At 49.0% G+C, this 19,907-nt stretch overlaps 1 protein-coding gene across 1 annotated transcript in view; it reads right to left on the bottom strand.

The window, feature by feature from the left end:
* MST1 (macrophage stimulating 1) overlaps positions 1-19,907 on the bottom strand; it is a 441,328-nt gene that overhangs the window by 79,002 nt on the left and 342,419 nt on the right. The window contains exon 12 of the mRNA XM_078661212.1: positions 18,812-18,948. Coding sequence (XP_078517338.1) covers positions 18,812-18,948 — 137 coding nt within the window. The remainder of the gene's footprint in view (positions 1-18,811; positions 18,949-19,907) is intronic.

Genomic DNA, 19,907 nt, shown 5'->3' with positions numbered 1-19,907 from the left:
CATAACACCTGATAGATCGATAGTAACATCTCATAACTTTATGATAATGCTCGTCCGGGGAGGTGGGCGGGAGCTTATGACTTTGAGGAGTATACCCCTGGATGAGAACTAGGATTACAGGTAAGTAACTAATCCTTCTCATCCAGGGGATACTCATCAATAGTCATAATCTATGAATAGATTAGCAAACTCATACCCAAAGTCTCGCTGACGAGCAAATAGGTATACAGTAAGACATGAATCAACATCACAATTAAAATGCAGTTACGCAAATAAATTCCTCAACGAGGCCTGTCCCATTGGCCTGTGTATCTGAATCTAGGCAATAATGGCGGGTAAAGGTAGCTACTGAACGCCATGTAGCCGCTTTGCAAATCTCAGAGATTGGAATCTTATGAAGGAGAGCTGTAGTAGAAGCTTTCCCTCTAGTAGTGTGTGTATGAGGTCTACCCCGTAAAGCCTTGTTAGCTAACTGATAAGACAGAGCTATACAGGAGACGATCCAGCAAGAAATGGATCTTTTTGAGGCTGACAGACCGGTATTAGTTGACCCATAATTCACAAAGAGCCGGTCAGACTTCCTAAACGGAAGGGTTTTTGCCAGGTAAAACTTCAGAACCCTCCGGAGATCTAGAGAGTGTAAAGACCTCTCCGGGGGAGTGGTCGGTTGAGGAAAAAAGGTAGGCAGGGTGATAGACTGATTGATATGAAAGTCTGAGACTACCTTGGACAGGAAGCCTGGATGTGTCCTCAGTACCACCCTGTTGGCATGAAACACTGTGTAAGGTTCCTTACCACACAGGGCCTGGATTTCGCTAACCCTACGGGCAGAAGTGATAGCCACTAAAAAGGCAGCTTTCCAGGTCAAGTGCTGCAAAGAAGCCTTGTGTATAGGCTCAAAAGGCGCACCCATCAATTTAGTGAGCACGATGTTAAACTCCCAGGGAGGGGAGGGGGACCTCACGGGTGGAAACACTTTAAGCCCCTCCAAGAAATCTTTCACCACAGGCATAAGGAAGAATGAGGTCTGAGAAGGTGACTTCCTATAGGCTGTGATTGCCGCTAAGTGAACCTTGATGGAGGGGTACTTCAGGCCTCACTTTGCGAAATGCAATAGGTAGGGTAGAATCATGTGCTCCTGACCGTGGATAGGGTCAAGAGAGTTGTCAAGACACCACATGAAAAATCTCTTCCACTTGAAAGCATATGACTTCCTAGTGGGTCTCTTGGCTTCCTTAAGAATGTTCATGCAGTCTGCTGAAAGGTCTAGGTGGCCATAATGGAAGACCTCAGGAGCCATGCCGTCAAGCGAAGGGAAGGAAGGTTGGGGGCTTCCTTAAGAATGTTCATGCAGTCTGCTGAAAGGTCTAGGTGGCCATAATGGATGACCTCAGGAGTCATGCCGTCAAGCGAAGGGTAGGAAGGTTGGGATGAAAGACCTTCCCCATGTCCTTGGTCAACAAGTCTGGACGGCAAGGAAGTCGCCGGTGAGGGACTTCCGACAGCTGGAGGAGATCCGGGTACCACCACTGGCGTGGCCACTCCGGAGCTATCAGGATCATCCTGCTGTTGGTCCTGTAGAATTTCTGAATCACCGCCGGGATCAGAGGCAGGGGAGGAAAGGCGTACAGCAATGTCTGCGACCAGCTGATCAAAGGTGCGTTCCCCCGTGAGCCCTGTTGGGGGAACCTGGTTGTGAAGACGGGGCATTTTGCGTTTGCCGCGTCTGCGAACAGGTCTATATCTGGTACGCCCCATTGTTGAAACACCTCCTGTGCGACCTCTTCGTTGAGCACCCAATCGATAGCTTCTACAAAGTCTCTGCTTAGGCAGTCCTCCTGGACATTCTGGATCCCTGGTAGGTGAACTGCCACGATGGATAGGCCTCTTGCCAGGAGCCAGTGCCAAATGGCTTGAGCTTCCAGGGATAGAACTCACAACCTGGTGCCTCCCTGCTTGTTCAGATAGAACATGGTTGTCGTGTTGTCCATCTGAACTTGAATGTAGTTGGTGCGCAGAGAAGGATAGGGGGATTTGAGCGCCAGATAGACGGCTCGAAGTTCCAGGAAGTTGATGTGGTAGCCTCGCTCTACTTCGGACCAGAGAGCTTGTACCTGAAGCTGGTCCATATGAGCACCACAGCCTTGCAGAGAGGCATCCGTGACCACTGACTGAGATGGGGGAGGTCGATGAAATGGAACTCCCTGCAGAAGGTGGGAACATTTCATCCACCATCTGATTGAGTCTCTGGCACCTTGTTGAAGAGAAACACGGTCTTCCCAGTGACCTGATCTCTGAGACCATTGATCCTCGAGAGCTTGATACAGAGGCATCATGTGAAGGCGCGCATTGGCCACGATGTAGATGAACGAGGCCATCGATCCCAGGAGAGACGACACTTGCCTGGCTGTGGGACTGTGAGTGTCCAGCAGGAGACGACACTTCAGGAGCATGGATGACATCCTCTCCTCCGAAAGACACATGCTTGCCTGCACGGAGTCCAGGGAAGCGCCCCGGTAGTGAATCCGTTGGGAAGGATTGAGTACAGACTTTTTGAAGTTGACCTGCAACCCCAATGAATTCATCAGGTTGAGACGGAACGATAGATGGTTCTGAAGCAGCGCCGGAGTGGAGCTTTTTAGAAGCCAATCGTCTAGATAGGGATAGACAAAGATCTTCCGCCTGAGGAGAAAAGCAGCCACCACGCCATGCACTTGGAGAATGTCCGTGGGGCGGATTTGAGGCCAAACGGAAGCACTGGATACTAGTAGTGATGACGTCCGATCTGAAACCTGAGAAACTTTCGATGCTTCACTGAGACAGCTATGTGAAAGTAAGCGTCCTGCAGGTCGATGGCACACATCCAGTCTCCCTGATGAAGATGCGGAAAGTTCTGGTGCAGGGATAGCATACGTAATTTTTCTTTTTTGATAAACCTGTTCAGTAGACGTAGGTCGAGATTAGGCCTATATTCTTTGGCTACTCCTCGTTTTTGGACGAGAAAGTAGCGGGAGTATACTCCTTGATTTCTTCGCATGGGAGGGACCTCTCTATGGCCTTCTTTCTGAGAAGGACAGAAACTTTGTCCTGCAGCAGTTGACTGTGGAATCGGGGAAGGTGCTTTAGTGGAGGAAAAACATGCGGAGGAGGGGACTTGAACCTCAGCAAGTAACCATGGGCCCAGATCTTTTGACTGGGGTGAATGTGTGACATTGATCCACATTCTGTCCATCATTGTTGTGTTTGCAGTTACCGCTCTAAGTGTACTGGGGATGCTCGGACGTGAGTCCCAGACACTCCACACCACTGGAATCAAGCTAGCCGGGCTGATGAGAGGTGTTACCTCGAAACCGGGCCGGTCCTCGGATGCTTGTTTCCGTTCTGGGAAGGACATGGCTTTTGTAGTTCGGACTGGACTGTTCCCATGGGGCAACAGGGTCAGCGCTGATTTGCATATCGCCATTGTCTAACCCAGGGTGGTGTGGAGTGGAAAAACGATGGATTTGGGCCCAGATCTTTTGACTGGGGTGAATGTGTGACATTGATCCACATTCTGTCCATCATTGTTGTGTTTGCAGTTACCGCTCTAAGTGTACTGGGGATGCTCAGACGTGAGTCCCAGACACTCCACACCACTGGAATCAAGCTAGCCGGGCTGATGAGAGGTGTTACCTCGAAACCGGGCCGGTCCTCGGATGCTTGTTTCCGTTCTGGGAAGGACATGGCTTTTGTAGTTCGGACTGGACTGTTCCCATGGGGCAACAGGGTCAGCGCTGATTTGCATATCGCCATTGTCTAACCCAGGGTGGTGTGGAGTGGAAAAACGATGGATTTGGGCCCAGATCTTTTGACTGGGGTGAATGTGTGACATTGATCCACATTCTGTCCATCATTGTTGTGTTTGCAGTTACCGCTCTAAGTGTACTGGGGATGCTCAGACGTGAGTCCCAGACACTCCACACCACTGGAATCAAGCTAGCCGGGCTGATGAGAGGTGTTACCTCGAAACCGGGCCGGTCCTCGGATGCTTGTTTCCGTTCTGGGAAGGACATGGCTTTTGTAGTTCGGACTGGACTGTTCCCATGGGGCAACAGGGTCAGCGCTGATTTGCATATCGCCATTGTCTAACCCAGGGTGGTGTGGAGTGGAAAAACGATGGATTTGGGCCCAGATCTTTTGACTGGGGTGAATGTGTGACATTGATCCACATTCTGTCCATCATTGTTGTGTTTGCAGTTACCGCTCTAAGGGGGTCATTAGGATGGCGGATTTCCCGCATACTCCGGGCCGGCGGAAGCCACCGCCGGCCCGGAGTATGCGGGAAATCCGCCGAGGAGGCCTGAAAGACCCACCGCCAAATCAGGATGGCTGGTGGGTCTCCCAATCCGTCCGCCGCTTTTCCGCCGCGGTCGGAAGGCGACCACGGCGGAAAAGCAATAACATGGCTGGCGGTGTCTATCAGACACCGCCAGCCATATTAGGATGCAGGGTGAGTCATGCTTTTCCGCGGCGGCTTTTCCGCCGTGGAAAAGCATACGGACAGTCACTTTGGGGGCCCGTTGCGGGCCCCCTGGGTGAAGGTTGCGTGGGGGGTGCACATGGGGGGTACCTATGGTACCCCCCTGCCCTTGCGTGCCCGAAGCGGCAGGCACCGCGCGGTGCCTGCCGCTTTGTGCATGCAAATGCACACCTTTCGTTTTTTGCATTGCGGCAGATGCTGCTTCAAGCAGCATCCGCCGCAATGTAAAACATACAGGATGTGACCGCCAGGGTGGCGGTCACATCCTAATTGCTATGGAGGGACCGCCGCTGCCCATGCGGACGGTCCCTCCAACTCAGGGGTGGCGGACGGACGCAAGTCCGTCCGCCATCCTAATCGGCCCCTAAGTGTACTGGGGATGCTCAGACGTGAGTCCCAGACACTCCACACCACTGGAATCAAGCTAGCCGGGCTGATGAGAGGTGTTACCTCGAAACCGGGCCGGTCCTCGGATGCTTGTTTCCGTTCCGGGAAGGACATGGCTTTTGTAGTTCGGACTGGACTGTTCCCATGGGGCAACAGGGTCAGCGCTGATTTGCATATCGCCATTGTCTAACCCAGGGTGGTGTGGAGTGGAAAAACGATGGATTTGGGCCCAGATCTTTTGACTGGGGTGAATGTGTGACATTGATCCACATTCTGTCCATCATTGTTGTGTTTGCAGTTACCGCTCTAAGTGTACTGGGGATGCTCAGACGTGAGTCCCAGACACTCCACACCACTGGAATCAAGCTAGCCGGGCTGATGAGAGGTGTTACCTCGAAACCGGGCCGGTCCTCGGATGCTTGTTTCCGTTCTGGGAAGGACATGGCTTTTGTAGTTCGGACTGGACTGTTCCCATGGGGCAACAGGGTCAGCGCTGATTTGCATATCGCCATTGTCTAACCCAGGGTGGTGTGGAGTGGAAAAACAATGGATTTGGGCCCAGATCTTTTGACTGGGGTGAATGTGTGACATTGATCCACATTCTGTCCATCATTGTTGTGTTTGCAGTTACCGCTCTAAGTGTACTGGGGATGCTCAGACGTGAGTCCCAGACACTCCACACCACTGGAATCAAGCTAGCCGGGCTGATGAGAGGTGTTACCTCGAAACCGGGCCGGTCCTCGGATGCTTGTTTCCGTTCTGGGAAGGACATGGCTTTTGTAGTTCGGACTGGACCCATGGGGCAACAGGGTCAGCGCTGATTTGCATATCGCCATTGTCTAACCCAGGGTGGTGTGGAGTGGAAAAACGATGGATTTGGGCCCAGATCTTTTGACTGGGGTGAATGTGTGACATTGATCCACATTCTGTCCATCATTGTTGTGTTTGCAGTTACCGCTCTAAGTGTACTGGGGATGCTCAGACGTGAGTCCCAGACACTCCACACCACTGGAATCAAGCTAGCCGGGCTGATGAGAGGTGTTACCTCGAAACCGGGCCGGTCCTCGGATGCTTGTTTCCGTTCTGGGAAGGACATGGCTTTTGTAGTTCGGACTGGACTGTTCCCATGGGGCAACAGGGTCAGCGCTGATTTGCATATCGCCATTGTCTAACCCAGGGTGGTGTGGAGTGGAAAAACGATGGATTTGGGCCCAGATCTTTTGACTGGGGTGAATGTGTGACATTGATCCACATTCTGTCCATCATTGTTGTGTTTGCAGTTACCGCTCTAAGTGTACTGGGGATGCTCAGACGTGAGTCCCAGACACTCCACACCACTGGAATCAAGCTAGCCGGGCTGATGAGAGGTGTTACCTCGAAACCGGGCCGGTCCTCGGATGCTTGTTTCCGTTCTGGGAAGGACATGGCTTTTGTAGTTCGGACTGGACTGTTCCCATGGGGCAACAGGGTCAGCGCTGATTTGCATATCGCCATTGTCTAACCCAGGGTGGTGTGGAGTGGAAAAACGATGGATTTGGGCCCAGATCTTTTGACTGGGGTGAATGTGTGACATTGATCCACATTCTGTCCATCATTGTTGTGTTTGCAGTTACCGCACAATACTCAGCACCCATCTGTCCTTTGTTATGGATCTCCACTCTTCCAGATAATGAGATACACTCCCTCCCACCGGAGTTGCGAACAGGCTTGGGAGCCTGCATGGAGGCGGACTGCTGTTTGTTGTTGTTCCCTCTGCCAGGGCGTCTCTGCTGGAACCAGGATTTTTGCTGTGTTTGGGATGACTACTGGGGGGTTTGAACCCTCAGCTGGTAAGAACGTTTGTCCCCCTGACAAAAGCGCTTCTTAAATTCTTTACGCTTCTCCAAACCCACAGCTTTAACAGTGTCCATTTCCGATTTCATCTTAGTCATCTCGTCGTCAGCGTGAGACCCAAATAGAGATGTACCATTAAAAGGAAGGTTCAATATCTTCTTTTGAACATCCGACTTGAGGCCTGTGAGGCGGAGCCAAGCCGAACGTTGTGAGCAGATTCCATGGGAGTAGCCATGGGCCGCGAGGTCGGAAACATCCACCGCGGCACTAGGTTGGCTACGAGCCCTCCCTCCTGTAGGATCTTGGCAAAGTCCTGCCGGTCTTCCTTAGGAAGCTTCTCCATGAAGCGAGTGAGGGAGTCCCAGAGTGACCTGTCGTACCTTCCGCGTAGAGCAGAGGCACTAGCCACCTTCATATATGAAGCTGAAGTGTTGCATACTTTTCTCCCAAACGAATCCATGAGTTTACTATCCTTTTCCGGGGGTACCGAGGATGAGGTGGAAGCAGAATGGGATTTCATGGCAGCCGCCACAATGACAGAGTCAGCTGGTGGGTCCTACCTGAGGAACAAGGGGTCCATTGCAGGAGCCTTATACTTCTTGGCGATTCTGGATGGTACAGAACCCACCGTTGCAGGCGTGAGGAAGGTAGACATCGCCGGTTCTATGAAGCCAGGCACCAGAGGCAGCAGAGGTCTGGGAGCTGTCCGGTGATGTAGGGTATCAAGGATTATTGATGTGGGCACCACAGGGGTATGCAAAGAGATGTTAAGCTTCTTTGCCCCCCTACCCAGCACGTCCATAAGGGTTGCAATATCATCTATAGGTGAGACTCGTGAAGGAGGCGTAGAGGAGAAGGTCGGAGAATAGTCCCGGACCGTAGGTTTCGTAGAAGAGGACCAAGTCGGAGATCTTGTGCATCCTTTTTTCTGGGGCCTTTCGTGATGACGGCTGTGCTGACCCCTGGATCTAGACCGATGTCTAGAAGGAGATCTTGGCCTGGGGGGAGATCTTGGCCTGGTTGAGGATCGTGGCCTCCGAGGCGGAGACTTAGATGGTCTGAACGAAGTGCTTGTCCTTGGATCAGATGGTGAGAATGTGCGGGAGTAATCCGGGTCCGGACTACTGTGACCGCCCGATACAGCCCCCTGAGGACGGCGAAGTGACACACTGCGTGATTTGTCCGCATATCTGGGGGAAACTTCTGGAGAGACCTCCACAATGTTCAACCCAAAAGATGAAGATCTGTCTCCTGATGATGCTCTGGACCCAGGTGACTCCACGATAACCGCGACCTCTTCTTTCAACGTCGAGAGCTTCGATGTCAATGACGTTTGTGTGACCATTGGCGTCGAGCGAGGCCTCCATGCTCTCGACGTTGAACATCCACGCCGTGATGACCTCGACTGCGATCTTGGGTGTCGAGTTGGTGACCTCGACGTCGATCTTGCTCGACGTCTGGTCGACAGCGAACCTTCATGCCGTTGTGTCGACGACGACCTTCTTCGACGTCCTGTCGACGGCGACCCTTCCTGGCGTCGCCTTGATGTCGACCTCCTCGACGTCGAATAGTGGAATCTCGACAACCCTCTTGACGGCGGCACACCAGCCGGCGGCGATGTGGAAGCCGTCATAACTCTCGGTGCTGACCCCCTCGAGGGTGGCAGAGAGTATCTCGACGTCGAAGGAAGTCTCGACATCGACGGAGACTTGGACATTCCAGCAGCCACAGACTTCGAGCCCGAAGTGTGGCGTCTCAACGCCGACTTACTTGGATGCGGCGGAGACTCTTGACGTCGCAATGGTGTTCCAGAAGAGTGTCTGGGCCTCTTCGACGGCGACTTCGACGGAGATTATCGCCCTCTCTTCCTCTTCCTGGGGGCAGAAGAAGCAGAACGTCGCCGTTTTTGACCATGCTTGCTTGAAGACGACGTCCTGGGGCCTCCATGGCCACCCACCTGATGACTTCTGTCTTTCTCCAACATGGCATGGAGTCTGATACGTTCTCCGTCACGAAGGGTCCGTCTGGAGAACTTCTGACAATGGTGGCACTTTTCAGGATTGTGTGCAGATGGAAGGCACACAATACACACAGTGTGGGTCAGCCAGTGCCATTTTCTTGTCACAAGAAGGACACTTTCGGAATAAAGCAGGTATTCTGACAGAACATTTTAGTGGAATTCCACAAAAAAACAAAAGCAGAAGCCTTAATAAACCAGAAGATGTCGAATTTTCTGAAAAAATTCACTTAAACCAAACAATTTCAGTCAAAAACTGAAGAGCTCAAGCTCCAGGATCCTCTCAGAAGGAGACGGAAAAAAGAACTGACCCAACTGCCACATGTGGTGCATCATGGGAGCAGGGGGTCACCTTCAGGTCTTAGAGGCACGGTACTCCTACTCTAATGCCTTAAAGGCAAGGTGTCAGTCTTTCTTTGTTTCTTTATACTATACTGCAGCCTACTGGCAAATGCCTGCAATTACAGGTTTTTCTATGGCAATAAAGCAATGTTGTATGCAAATGTTTACTGCTCTCTTTCTTCCTTAGGGGTTGGAAGAGTACAACTGTGTGTATGCTAATTCATGTAATTTTCAGCAGCTTTGCCAGTTTGGAAATGTTCTAGGCTGCAAATATATGTTTTCACATATGTATACATATATATATATATAAATATATATGTATTTCCTATATGCTCCGGGATCCCGCACATGGGCATGGGTCATTCATAGATTATGATTATTGATGAGTATCCCCTGGATGAGAAACAGTGAATACCTACGACTAAAGGGAAGGGGATTATGGAGGAGTAAGGTGCTCTGTGGGGTGTTTAGTACGGGGTTTACGAAAGAACATGCATCCAGCCACAAAACTGTAAGCCCACAAACCGTCTGTATAAAGTTACTACAGCCAAAAAGACACCCAGAGTGGTAGTAAACTAAAGGTGAAGTTAGTCCAGCATGACACAAGGCCTCCCATTGGTTTTGCAACATCACCCCATAGAAAATAATGGAGATGGGGGACTTAAAATAAAACCTCATACATGCATCTCAAACTTGTCAATAAACAGAAAGTGGCATATGTAGGACTCAATGAAGAAGTCTAGACCTCACATTGATTTTGGATAAAAGCAATATAAAACTAACATTCCAGTACTCTTAACAGCAAATTTGATGTAGAGATGCAGAGAAAAAGATTCACACATCAGGAGTCTCTTGTATATCAAAGAATATCAAAGAAACCCATTATTAACTACAGCCAAAAGCATGTTATCTCAGAGGCACAACTAAAAAAAGCAATATTGTCCCTTCTCTTAAAGAAGACGGCCCTGAAACCGCAGTTGGTAAAATTTAAATTTTCACTGGTGTCATGATGCTCGCAGCCAGTCATTGAAAAATCCCATCCTCCTCAGCAGATAAGAAAAGGCATGCAGGAACATATGTTACATCTTCAGAATAAGAAAATACATACGGATCAATATGCAGTCTATTGAACATGTCTCGAATTTTGCTCCATGAAGGAACACACTGGGTTTTCACGCCACATTTGTTTCCACAGCCATGATCAAAATGTTTCCAAGTTTCAGTAAGGAAATCTAAGCTTAGCTTGTTACCCAGGTAGACCCAAAAGTGACTTTGTGAGTAATAATTGCATGCCTGCTCATGTATTGCGAATGCTGCTTCGCCATTTTTTGCTACCTTCCCAGGGTAGGTGTAGGTCCCTTCTGGATAAACACTGAGAGGTAGGCAGAAGGTGTACTGGGTTGTGTTGGAGATAGTAAGAACTATTGTTACTTACCTGTAAACAGGTGGTTCTCCAGTATTGGTGTCTTTCATAGATTCACATGCTTGAATATTCCCCGTCGTCGAAGTGGGAGTCCCACGGTATATAAAAATAGCAATAATGCTAATATAACATAAATGATAATATCATATAATAATAAAATAGAGATAATACACTGTAAAAACCTCTACAATGGTAACTTCCATAGGAAGACAGTATAAGAGAAAAAACTCATTTGTAACATATCAGTGTCATTATGTTGGTCCAAACTGCAGCCAATCAGGCTCACGCACCCTCTAGAACCTTCTCCTCAGAAGCTCAAGCCCTCAGATTTTCGTAGCACTAGTAACAATAGCGTATGAGGAGAAGAGAGCCTCTGAGGGGAGGAAGGGTGGGTCGCATGTGAATCTATGAAAGACACCAATACTGGAGAACCACCTGTTTACAGGTAAGTAACAATAGTTCTTCTCCAGTATTAGGGGTGTCTTTCATAGATTCACATGCTTGAATAGAATAGATAGCAGTAACTCCTTAGCACTGGGATTGCAAGCATCTTCACAAGAAGTAAACACATAGCTTAAAAGCATATAGCAATCACAGAAGAGAAAGGAGGAGGGAACAGAGGCTCACCTTATTTAAAGAGATGGCGAAGCACTGCTTGCCCCACTGCGGTATCCGCCTCGTTGATGGAATCCAAACAGTAATGTCTGGTAAAGGTGTGCCTATTCGACCACGTTGCCGCCCGGCAAATCTGGTGTAGAGGCACTCCGGCAAACAAGGCGGTGGAGGACGCCATCGCTCTCGTCGAATGTGCCTTCACAGGACCCTGTAAAGGCTTGCCAGCTTGTTGGTGACAGTAGGATATGGCTGCTGAGAGCCATCTTGCAAGTGTCTGTTTTGTCACTGAATGTCCCCTTCGCATTCTTCCATATGCTACAAAAAGCTGATCTGATTTGCGGAAGGGGGCAGTTCTTGAAATGTAAAACTTTAGACAACGGCTGATGTCTAAGGAATGAAGGCGTTGTTCTGCCGGAGACTGTGGATTCGGAAAGAAAGTCTTCAAGAAGACAGGTTCGTTCAGATGGAAATCTGTAGGCACTTTTGGCAAAAAAGAGGGATTGGTCCGAAGAGACACCCCATCTGGTTTGAATTGCAAATAAGGAGGCTTGATTGTGAAAGCATGAAGATCGCTGACACGGCGAGAAGACGTTAGGGCCAAAAGCAAAACGACCTTCCAGGTAAGAAACTTGTTGTCTGCTCTGTGGATTGGCTCAAAAGGAGGCTTCATGAGCTGTGACAATACCACGTTGAGCTGCCATGCCGGAGGCGGGCGTCTGATAGGAGGAAACTTCCTGAAGAGACCTTTAAAGAATTGTCTGATAATTCTGGATGAGCAGAGAGAGGTTGAGCCATCATGCCTGAAACGTGAAATAGCTGCCAGAAAGACCCTCAAGGTGGCATGAGAGAGGCCAGACTGAGCAAGGCTTAGAAAGAAGGGCAACAGCTGTTCTGGGGCAGAAGTGAGTGGGTGGACATTTGCTTCTGCGCACCAATGGCAAAACCGTTTCCACTTTAGTTTGTACGTTTGAACAGTTGAGGAAGCTCTAGCAGAAGCCAGAATCTCTCTGCATTCCTGGGGCATCTCTAAATTCGCGAATTCGAGGAATTCAGGTTCCATGCCCATAACTGAAGAGTGGTCGGGTCTGGATGGCAGACTTGGCCCTCGTCCATGGACAGAAGATCTGGACGTGGATGCAGACGAATGGGCGTGCATTGGGACAACAGAAGAAGTTCCGAGAACCAAGCCTGTCTGGGCCAACGAGGTGCAATCAGTATCAAGTGGCAGGGTTGCCTGCGCATCTTCCACAACGTCCTCGCCACCAATGGTATGGGAGGAAACGCATAGGCGAACAGGCCGCTCCAGTCCATGAGAAGGGCGTTGCCGCTGGACCCCGGATGAGGATGCCAGCTCGCAAAGGCGGGGCACTTCCGATTCAGTGGAGTGGCAAAAAGGTCCATCAGGGGACGACCCCAACGGCGGAACACCATGTCCAGAGTTTGTTGATGAAGCTCCCACTCGTGGGTAGACGATGTGGACCTGCTCAACGAATCCGCTAGGATGTTTGAAACCCCCGGCAGATGGACCGCCGTCAGGGAGATTCGATGATGAAGAGCCCAGTTCCAGATCTTCTGAGCTAGCCGAGACAAGGGCTGAGATCTTGTGCCGCCCTGTTTGTTCATGTAGTGCATGCTGGTTGTGTTGTCCGTTTGAACCAGCACGGACTCTCCTTGCACTACTGGCAGAAAAGATCTGAGAGCAAGGAAGATCGCCAGCAGCTCCAATCTGTTGATATGCCATGTTCGTTGTGACGGTGTCCACTTCCCTTTGATTGAAAGGTCTAGGAGATGAGCTCCCCAACCCTCCATGGATGCATCTGTGGTCAGCGTTAGATCCGGAGGAAGGGCCAGAAAGGAAACTCCTTCGTTTAGGTTGGATGGTTCTCTCCACCAAAGGAGACTGTCTTTCATGCGAGACGAGACTCTCACTAGATCGTTGAAGGATCCTGACACTTGGCGCCATTGCAGGTCTAGTTCCTCCTGAATAGGGCGAGTGCGGAGCCTGCAGTTCGGAAGCAGAGCGATGCAGGACGACGCCATCCCCAGAAAGGACTTCAACATGCGCACAGAAACTGACTGTTTTGAACGGATGAGGGTAACTAGACGTACTATTTTCACCTGTCGTTCTTGGGAAACGAAGGCTTTTGATAATTCCGTGTCGAGAATGGCACCCAGGAAGTTCCTTCTTTGTGATGGTGTTAAGTGTGACTTGTCCACGTTGATGGTCAACCCCAGTGACTTGAAAGTCCGCAGGCAGAGACTTGTGTCGTGAGCCAGCTGAAGAGGAGACGGAGATTTCAGAAGGCAATCGTCCAGATAAGGAAAAATCTGCACTCCTTGAAGACGTAGATAAGCCATGACTGGGGCCAGGACCTTCGTGAAAACACGAGGTGCCGAACGCAGGCCGAAAGGCAGCACCTTGAATTGGTAATGGATAGTGCCCACCTTGAACCTCAGAAATTGGCGATGTTGTTGCAGAATCGGCACATGAAAATAGGCGTCTTGCAGATCTATCGTGGACAGAAAATCTCCGCTGCAGAGAAGCCGCAAGACTTCTGACAATGTGAGCATGCGGAAAGACTGCTGTTTTAGAAAGAAATTGAGCGCCCTCAAATCCAGTATAGGCCGCCACTCTCCCGTCTTCTTGGCAATGAGGAAAAAACGTGAGTAGAAACCTGTCCCTTGTTGTGATATAGGAACCACTTCGACTGCACCTTTTAGTATGAGAAGACGAACTTGATGGTGCAATTCTAGAAAATGGGGAGGTGGCGGGCCTGATGGCGGAGAATGAGGAGGAATCTCTGTGAACTCCAAGGCATGACCCTTGCGAACAATGTCCAATACCCATTGGTCCGATGTTATCAGAGACCATTGGGAATAAAACTGCGAGATTCTCCCTCCAACTCCTTGTGTGACATGAGAGTCACTGGCGTTTGTTGTTGGCACCCCTATAAGTAGGTTTTCCTTTATAGGGTCGTGACTGATTTTGGCGAGTAGACTGCTGAGAGGAGTAACGTTGATTGCCTTGGTTGAATTGGCGGTACTGAGTGTGTCCTCCTCGAAAATTCGTGGAAGACGAACCTCTTCCACGGGCGCCACGAAAGGGCTGCTTCTTAAATTGTAAGGAGACTAGCGATTTTGCTGTATCGGTGTCCTTTTTAATTGACTCAAGCGCCTCGTCAATGTGAGCGCCAAAAAGAGATTCACCGTCATAGGGCATGTCGAGTATCTTCGACTGGACTTCTTGCCGGAAAGAAGTGGATTTAAGCCAGCCCTGGCGGCGGAGAGCCGCAGCACTGGCGAGGATGCGAAATCCCGTACTCGCCACATCAATCGCGCAGTCAATCATTTCCTCTGACGCCCTCATGCCATCCTGGAGAACTTGCTGGGCTTCTGATCTGGACGCTTCTGGAATTAGAGAAACGAATGCGGAAATGTCCGACCACATTTGCCTGTCGAAGCGACCTAGAATGGCCAACGCATTTGCAGCGCGTACCGACGTAGAAGACATGGTGGAAAATTTCTTCCCAATGGCGTCCAAACGTCGACCCTCTCTATCAGGTGGAGTAGTGAGAGGAGTCGCCGGATTACGGGATCGTCGCTGTGCCGCCTGTGTGACAACCGAGTCCGGTTTGGGATGCAACAGCAAACAAGCAGGTGAACCCGCAGGAGCCTTGTACTTCTTTTCCAGGCGAGGGACTTGTGCCGGCAAGGAGTTAGGAGAATGCATAATTCTTATCCCTTCTTTCCATACAAATTCTATGATTGGTATGGTGTGAATTTGTTTGTATGGTTTGTTTTTGAAATCGTAGAGAAAGCAATCTTCTTGCCGTTGTTCTCTCGGCAATTTAAAGCGGTCCGCCGCTTTATTCATCAGCACATGGAAGCTTGCTGTATCAATGGTAGGCGCATCACCCGCCTCTGGCTGTTGCGGAGAAGGTGTCTGTATCCGATAGTCGTCGTAATCCGCCATATCTGGATCCTGATCATCGTCAGTATCCTGGTGTAATTCCCCTTCTTCACTGTCCGACTCATCCACCCCGTGCGCACCAGGTTGCGGAAGAAGAGGGGGGTGAGGGCGGGGAAGCTCTGTCAAAACGGGCTGCTCCAAAGACTGTGGATGGGTGGCAGGGCCGGAGTCCTCCGCAGGAGCGTGGCTTGGAGTACCCTGAGGGGTAGGCGGAAACCTTCTGTTGTAGTCATCCAGCATATGCTGGAGGTTTGAAAACAAAGAAACTGGAAAAGATGCCATAGGCAACTGGACAAATTGGTCATCCGGTTGGACCACTTCCTCCACGTCCTCCTGGTCAGAACTGGAGTCTTGACATTTTATAATCAATTCTGATGGACTGTGAGCTTCATCGTCTTCATCTTCCCCCATAGATCCAGTCTCGTGATCAGTTGCCATCAAAGGCGAGGGTAATTGGAGATCAGGAGGCGGCAGCTGCATAGAAGAATCCCTGGCAGAGGTCAAGGAAGGCAGTGGTACCAGAGGCATGGTGGCAAAAGAACCCGATCCTGAAGAGGATCCTGAACATGCCGCTGAAGAAATCGCCATCGTCGACGAGGTAGGGCCCACTGAGGGATTCGTCGTCGACAGTATCGTCGTCGACGGAACGTGCGTCGACGGAGCCGTCTTTGCTGGAATCTGAGGAGACGGAATTCTCGTCGACGGTGCCTTCGTCGACGGTATCTTCGTCGACGATACTTTCGTCGACGGTATCGTCGTCGACGGTACCTTCGTCGACGGTACCTTCGTCGACGGAACCGGCGTCGCCTTCTTCGACGACGACGCCGTCGTCATGGAGCTGGTCGACGGAGCACTCGAGGTCGACGGGGCTCTCGTCGTCGGAACCATCGTTGCCTTCTTCGTCGACGATGCCGACGTCGACGAGGTGGTCGACGGAGAGGCTGACGTCGACGGGACCTTAGTCGACGAGGAATTCTTCGACGTCGAAGAGGTTTTCTTCGTCAACGGCAACTTCGTCGCCGACGAGACAATAGGGATCGTCGACGGGATCGTAGGAGTTCTCGTCGACGTCGAGGATGTCGACATCACCGTCGTCGACGACGAGGAAGCAGACGTCGTCGTCACAGAGGTCGTCGACGAAGACAGCAAAGCCAATCTTGTGGACGGAACGGTCGTCGACGAGCCCGTCGACGACCTGGGAGTCAGGACTGTCAGAATACTGATAGAGCCTGGGCAAGACGCCTGAGAGCCAGGTCTCGTGGGCGTTGACACAGAAGGCATAGAATGTGAAGATTGTGCCACAGGCAAAGCCAGCTTTTTCTTTTTCTGAAGAAAAGGCGAAGGCAAGTCTTGAACACTCCCACGCTTGGAAGGAACAGTGGAACAGCCTGACTGAAGACTTACTGCGTCTGACAGAACATCTTCTTTATCTTGGAGGCGCTTCAACCATATAAGAAGGCGACCTTCCCTGTCTCTGAGAGTCTTAGAAGGAAGAGCTCTACAGATTTTACATTCATCCACCTTGTGGTCAGGGTACAGGCAGTAAATACACTTTTGGTGGGGGTCCTTCTCAAACAAACGTAGTTTCCCACATGAAGAGCAAGCTCTAAACAAGGACTTCTTACTTGACATTCTTGGAAAAATAATTTGAAGAGACAAACTTTGAAGAAAACTGAGCAGAGCTCAGGGAGACTCCCTTCACACGACGTGCGGTAGAAAATCTGAGGGCTTGAGCTTCTGAGGAGAAGGTTCTAGAGGGTGCGTGAGCCTGATTGGCTGCAGTTTGGACCAACATAATGACACTGATATGTTACAAATGAGTTTTTTCTCTTATACTGTCTTCCTATGGAAGTTACCATTGTAGAGGTTTTTACAGTGTATTATCTCTATTTTATTATTATATGATATTATCATTTATGTTATATTAGCATTATTGCTATTTTTATATACCGTGGGACTCCCACTTCGACGACGGGGAATATTCAAGCATGTGAATCTATGAAAGACACCCCTAATACTGGAGAAGTAATGTTACATCACCAGGTTTATGTGGGAGTCACAAGGGATTGAGTGCATGGGACTCAACATCATTAATTATATGTTCCAGAGTCATTCCTGATATATCTAGCTACCTGGAGAGTCACAATTATGCATAGTTGTGGCCTGCTGCAACAAGCATTTGTAAATCATCTTTTTTCAAGTATTACACAAAGCCAACAGTTCAGGTGTGACTTCTTCACCAGTCTGAGACGAAGAGGTCGATTTCGATATCGTCGTTCGGAAGGGCTCTGAATCAGATTTGGGTTTGTCGCATCCGATTCGGAGCCCTTGCTTCTGATCGAATCGTACCCAGTTCCGAACAACCAAGTAAGATGCCCGGAAACCGTAAGAGATGTCAGAATTGGTTCTGAAAGGCATTTGTATGGTTCGAGCCTTTCAGAGCCGAATCCTACAGCTGTATGGACTCAATTTCCGAGCGAGTGATTACGATGAGCGATTCGGACAGCCGTTCCGATTCGGTGTACCCAGAACTAAATGACTTTCGGAAACTGTCTTTGGGGGCCCGTAGCAGGGCCTCCTTCACCCGGGGCCTTCCGGAACAGGCCTGTGGGGTTACCCATGGGTCCCCCCTTTCCTACCATACACAATGTGGCAGGCACCAGGGGGTGCCTACAACAGGGTGCATGAGTTCCCCCAGACACCCCATTCTTCAATGGGAGACTGTTTTTGTTCGGAACACAGGCTTCCATTTAAGTCAATGGAGTCCAACCAAATCACTCGGTCAGACTCCCCTGCTCCGAGTCATCCTGAAAGCATTCTGGAACCGATTCAGTCGCAATGTTTTCCGGGTGACATCGGAATCAGGCCCTAAATTGGAAGATTTTGAATAATAAAAGCATCTATGTAAAAGCTACTATAAATCCCTCTAGTAACCGGATGTGAACCCACTCTTGTACATGTTTGTCCCAACAGACTATAGACAGTGGTCTGACATAGTCTCTATGTGAAGAAGCCAGGACTGCAGGTGTAAATCTGAAGACCCCTTAAGAAATTGCTTAGAGCATGAAGATAATTTACCACCATGAATAATTACATTGCATATACCAACCTCTAATTAAACCTACTGCATTAGTGTCGTTCATACCAGACCAATTGTCTGATCCAGATTACATGGGATTCTCATGGTATCATTGGCAACTGATAGAGGCAAGCTCATTTTTGGAGTGGTGGTGAGCTGCAGAGTATTTCTCTCAGGTACTTCAGCTGCAACAGAAAATGTGCTGCCATTCTCAGAATGAGGTATATTTTACAGCATAGAGGATATTTCTTCCAACTCACTCAATATTTTTTTCACCACCACGGGCAGACCTTTTCCCACTATTCCTCTTGGTGCTCAGGGTTTGAAGATTCCATGTAAAACATTTCTCCCTTGAGACACTGCTCAATAAGGTATGAACCAATGGGAACTCACTGATTGAATGAGACACTACCGCAAAAAAGCTCCACAACATCAGGTTACTTCTCCCTTATAGAGCTTCCCAGCACCAAACATCCCTCCTCATTCCCCCCCTGATTTCACAAAGAATGCAAGATGGCTTCTCATATGCATTCCATATTGATACACCTTTCATATAAAGATAAAGGGACAATAAGAGTTAAAGATCTAAAGGAAAGAAGAGGCAATTTTTTTATAAATCAACTCACTGCAGGGCTTGATAGCACAATAATCAAACTGGGTGTTGGGATCCATGGTATAACACCAGGGTCCATGGCGATCCCGGTCTGGATTTCGGCAGTAATTCTCTACCAGGTCAGCTTCAGGGTTTGTTGAGGGAGTGATCCTGGAGAAGTAATGCAGAAAATTACACATTAAACAATGTGCCATCTGCTATCTCATGGATTTAGGCTACATGCTTTTCCAATCAAACTATCTTAAAACCTCATTCCAAGTTGTCTTCTGTGATTACAACACTCTCTCCTTTAATTAATTAGATAATTCCCTCTGATAAGGTCTCCTGACCCTTCTCTGAGAGGTATCTGTATGTGTTTCTTTTTGAGACACAACTCTTCCTCAAAGAAGGCCCTCATTTAAGAAAATGTGACAAGCTCACAAAGTTGTACTGCCTGTTCTTGTGTTGTTGGCTTTATGTATTAGCAAGGTTCAAGTGTCACTTCAAGGAGATAATAATGGCTCAGTATCCACTGCAACTGAATTGTTTTGTATGGTTAAAATGTGCTATATTGTATTATTTAGCTGTTTATGTCTTTACTGTGCATAGAAATTGGAATTGATCAAGTAAATTCGCATAATTAAGCATGTTACCAAAAGGGAGATCAACACAAAAAACATAAATACAATGTTTATAAAGACTGGTGTTTATATTGAATAGAAAATAATAAAATGCTTCTAAAACCCCTTAATGAAAATCAGAAAAATCTGAGTGTCTACTTAATGGAGCTCTCCTTTAACAAAGAGGCATGCACTTGGAAAATAAAGACCCCATTTGAAAATCATTGAAATTGCTGTTCAGATTACTATAAAGGTGCAAATAACAAAGATTTGGCATTCTCCTGCATATCTGGCAAAAATGTATCATGACCTATTCACAAACCACATTTTGAGGTACAGTACATTAGGTAGTACTAAAATAGTGCTCCTAACGTGCTACAAAATGCTATTCATTAACCTCCAAGTGGAGGTCAACGCAATCAACTTTTCTATCTTTTGTGTGTGGTGATCTCCACCCTGACTGTGGAGATGCCTGCACGAGTAGGTATTCATTTTAGTAGTATTCATAGG

This window comes from Lissotriton helveticus, chromosome 9 (assembly GCF_964261635.1).
Source record: "Lissotriton helveticus chromosome 9, aLisHel1.1, whole genome shotgun sequence".
NCBI classification, from domain to species: domain Eukaryota; kingdom Metazoa; phylum Chordata; class Amphibia; order Caudata; family Salamandridae; genus Lissotriton; species Lissotriton helveticus.
Note: the sequence above shows the minus strand (reverse complement) of the source record. Positions and strands in the feature narration are given on the sequence as shown.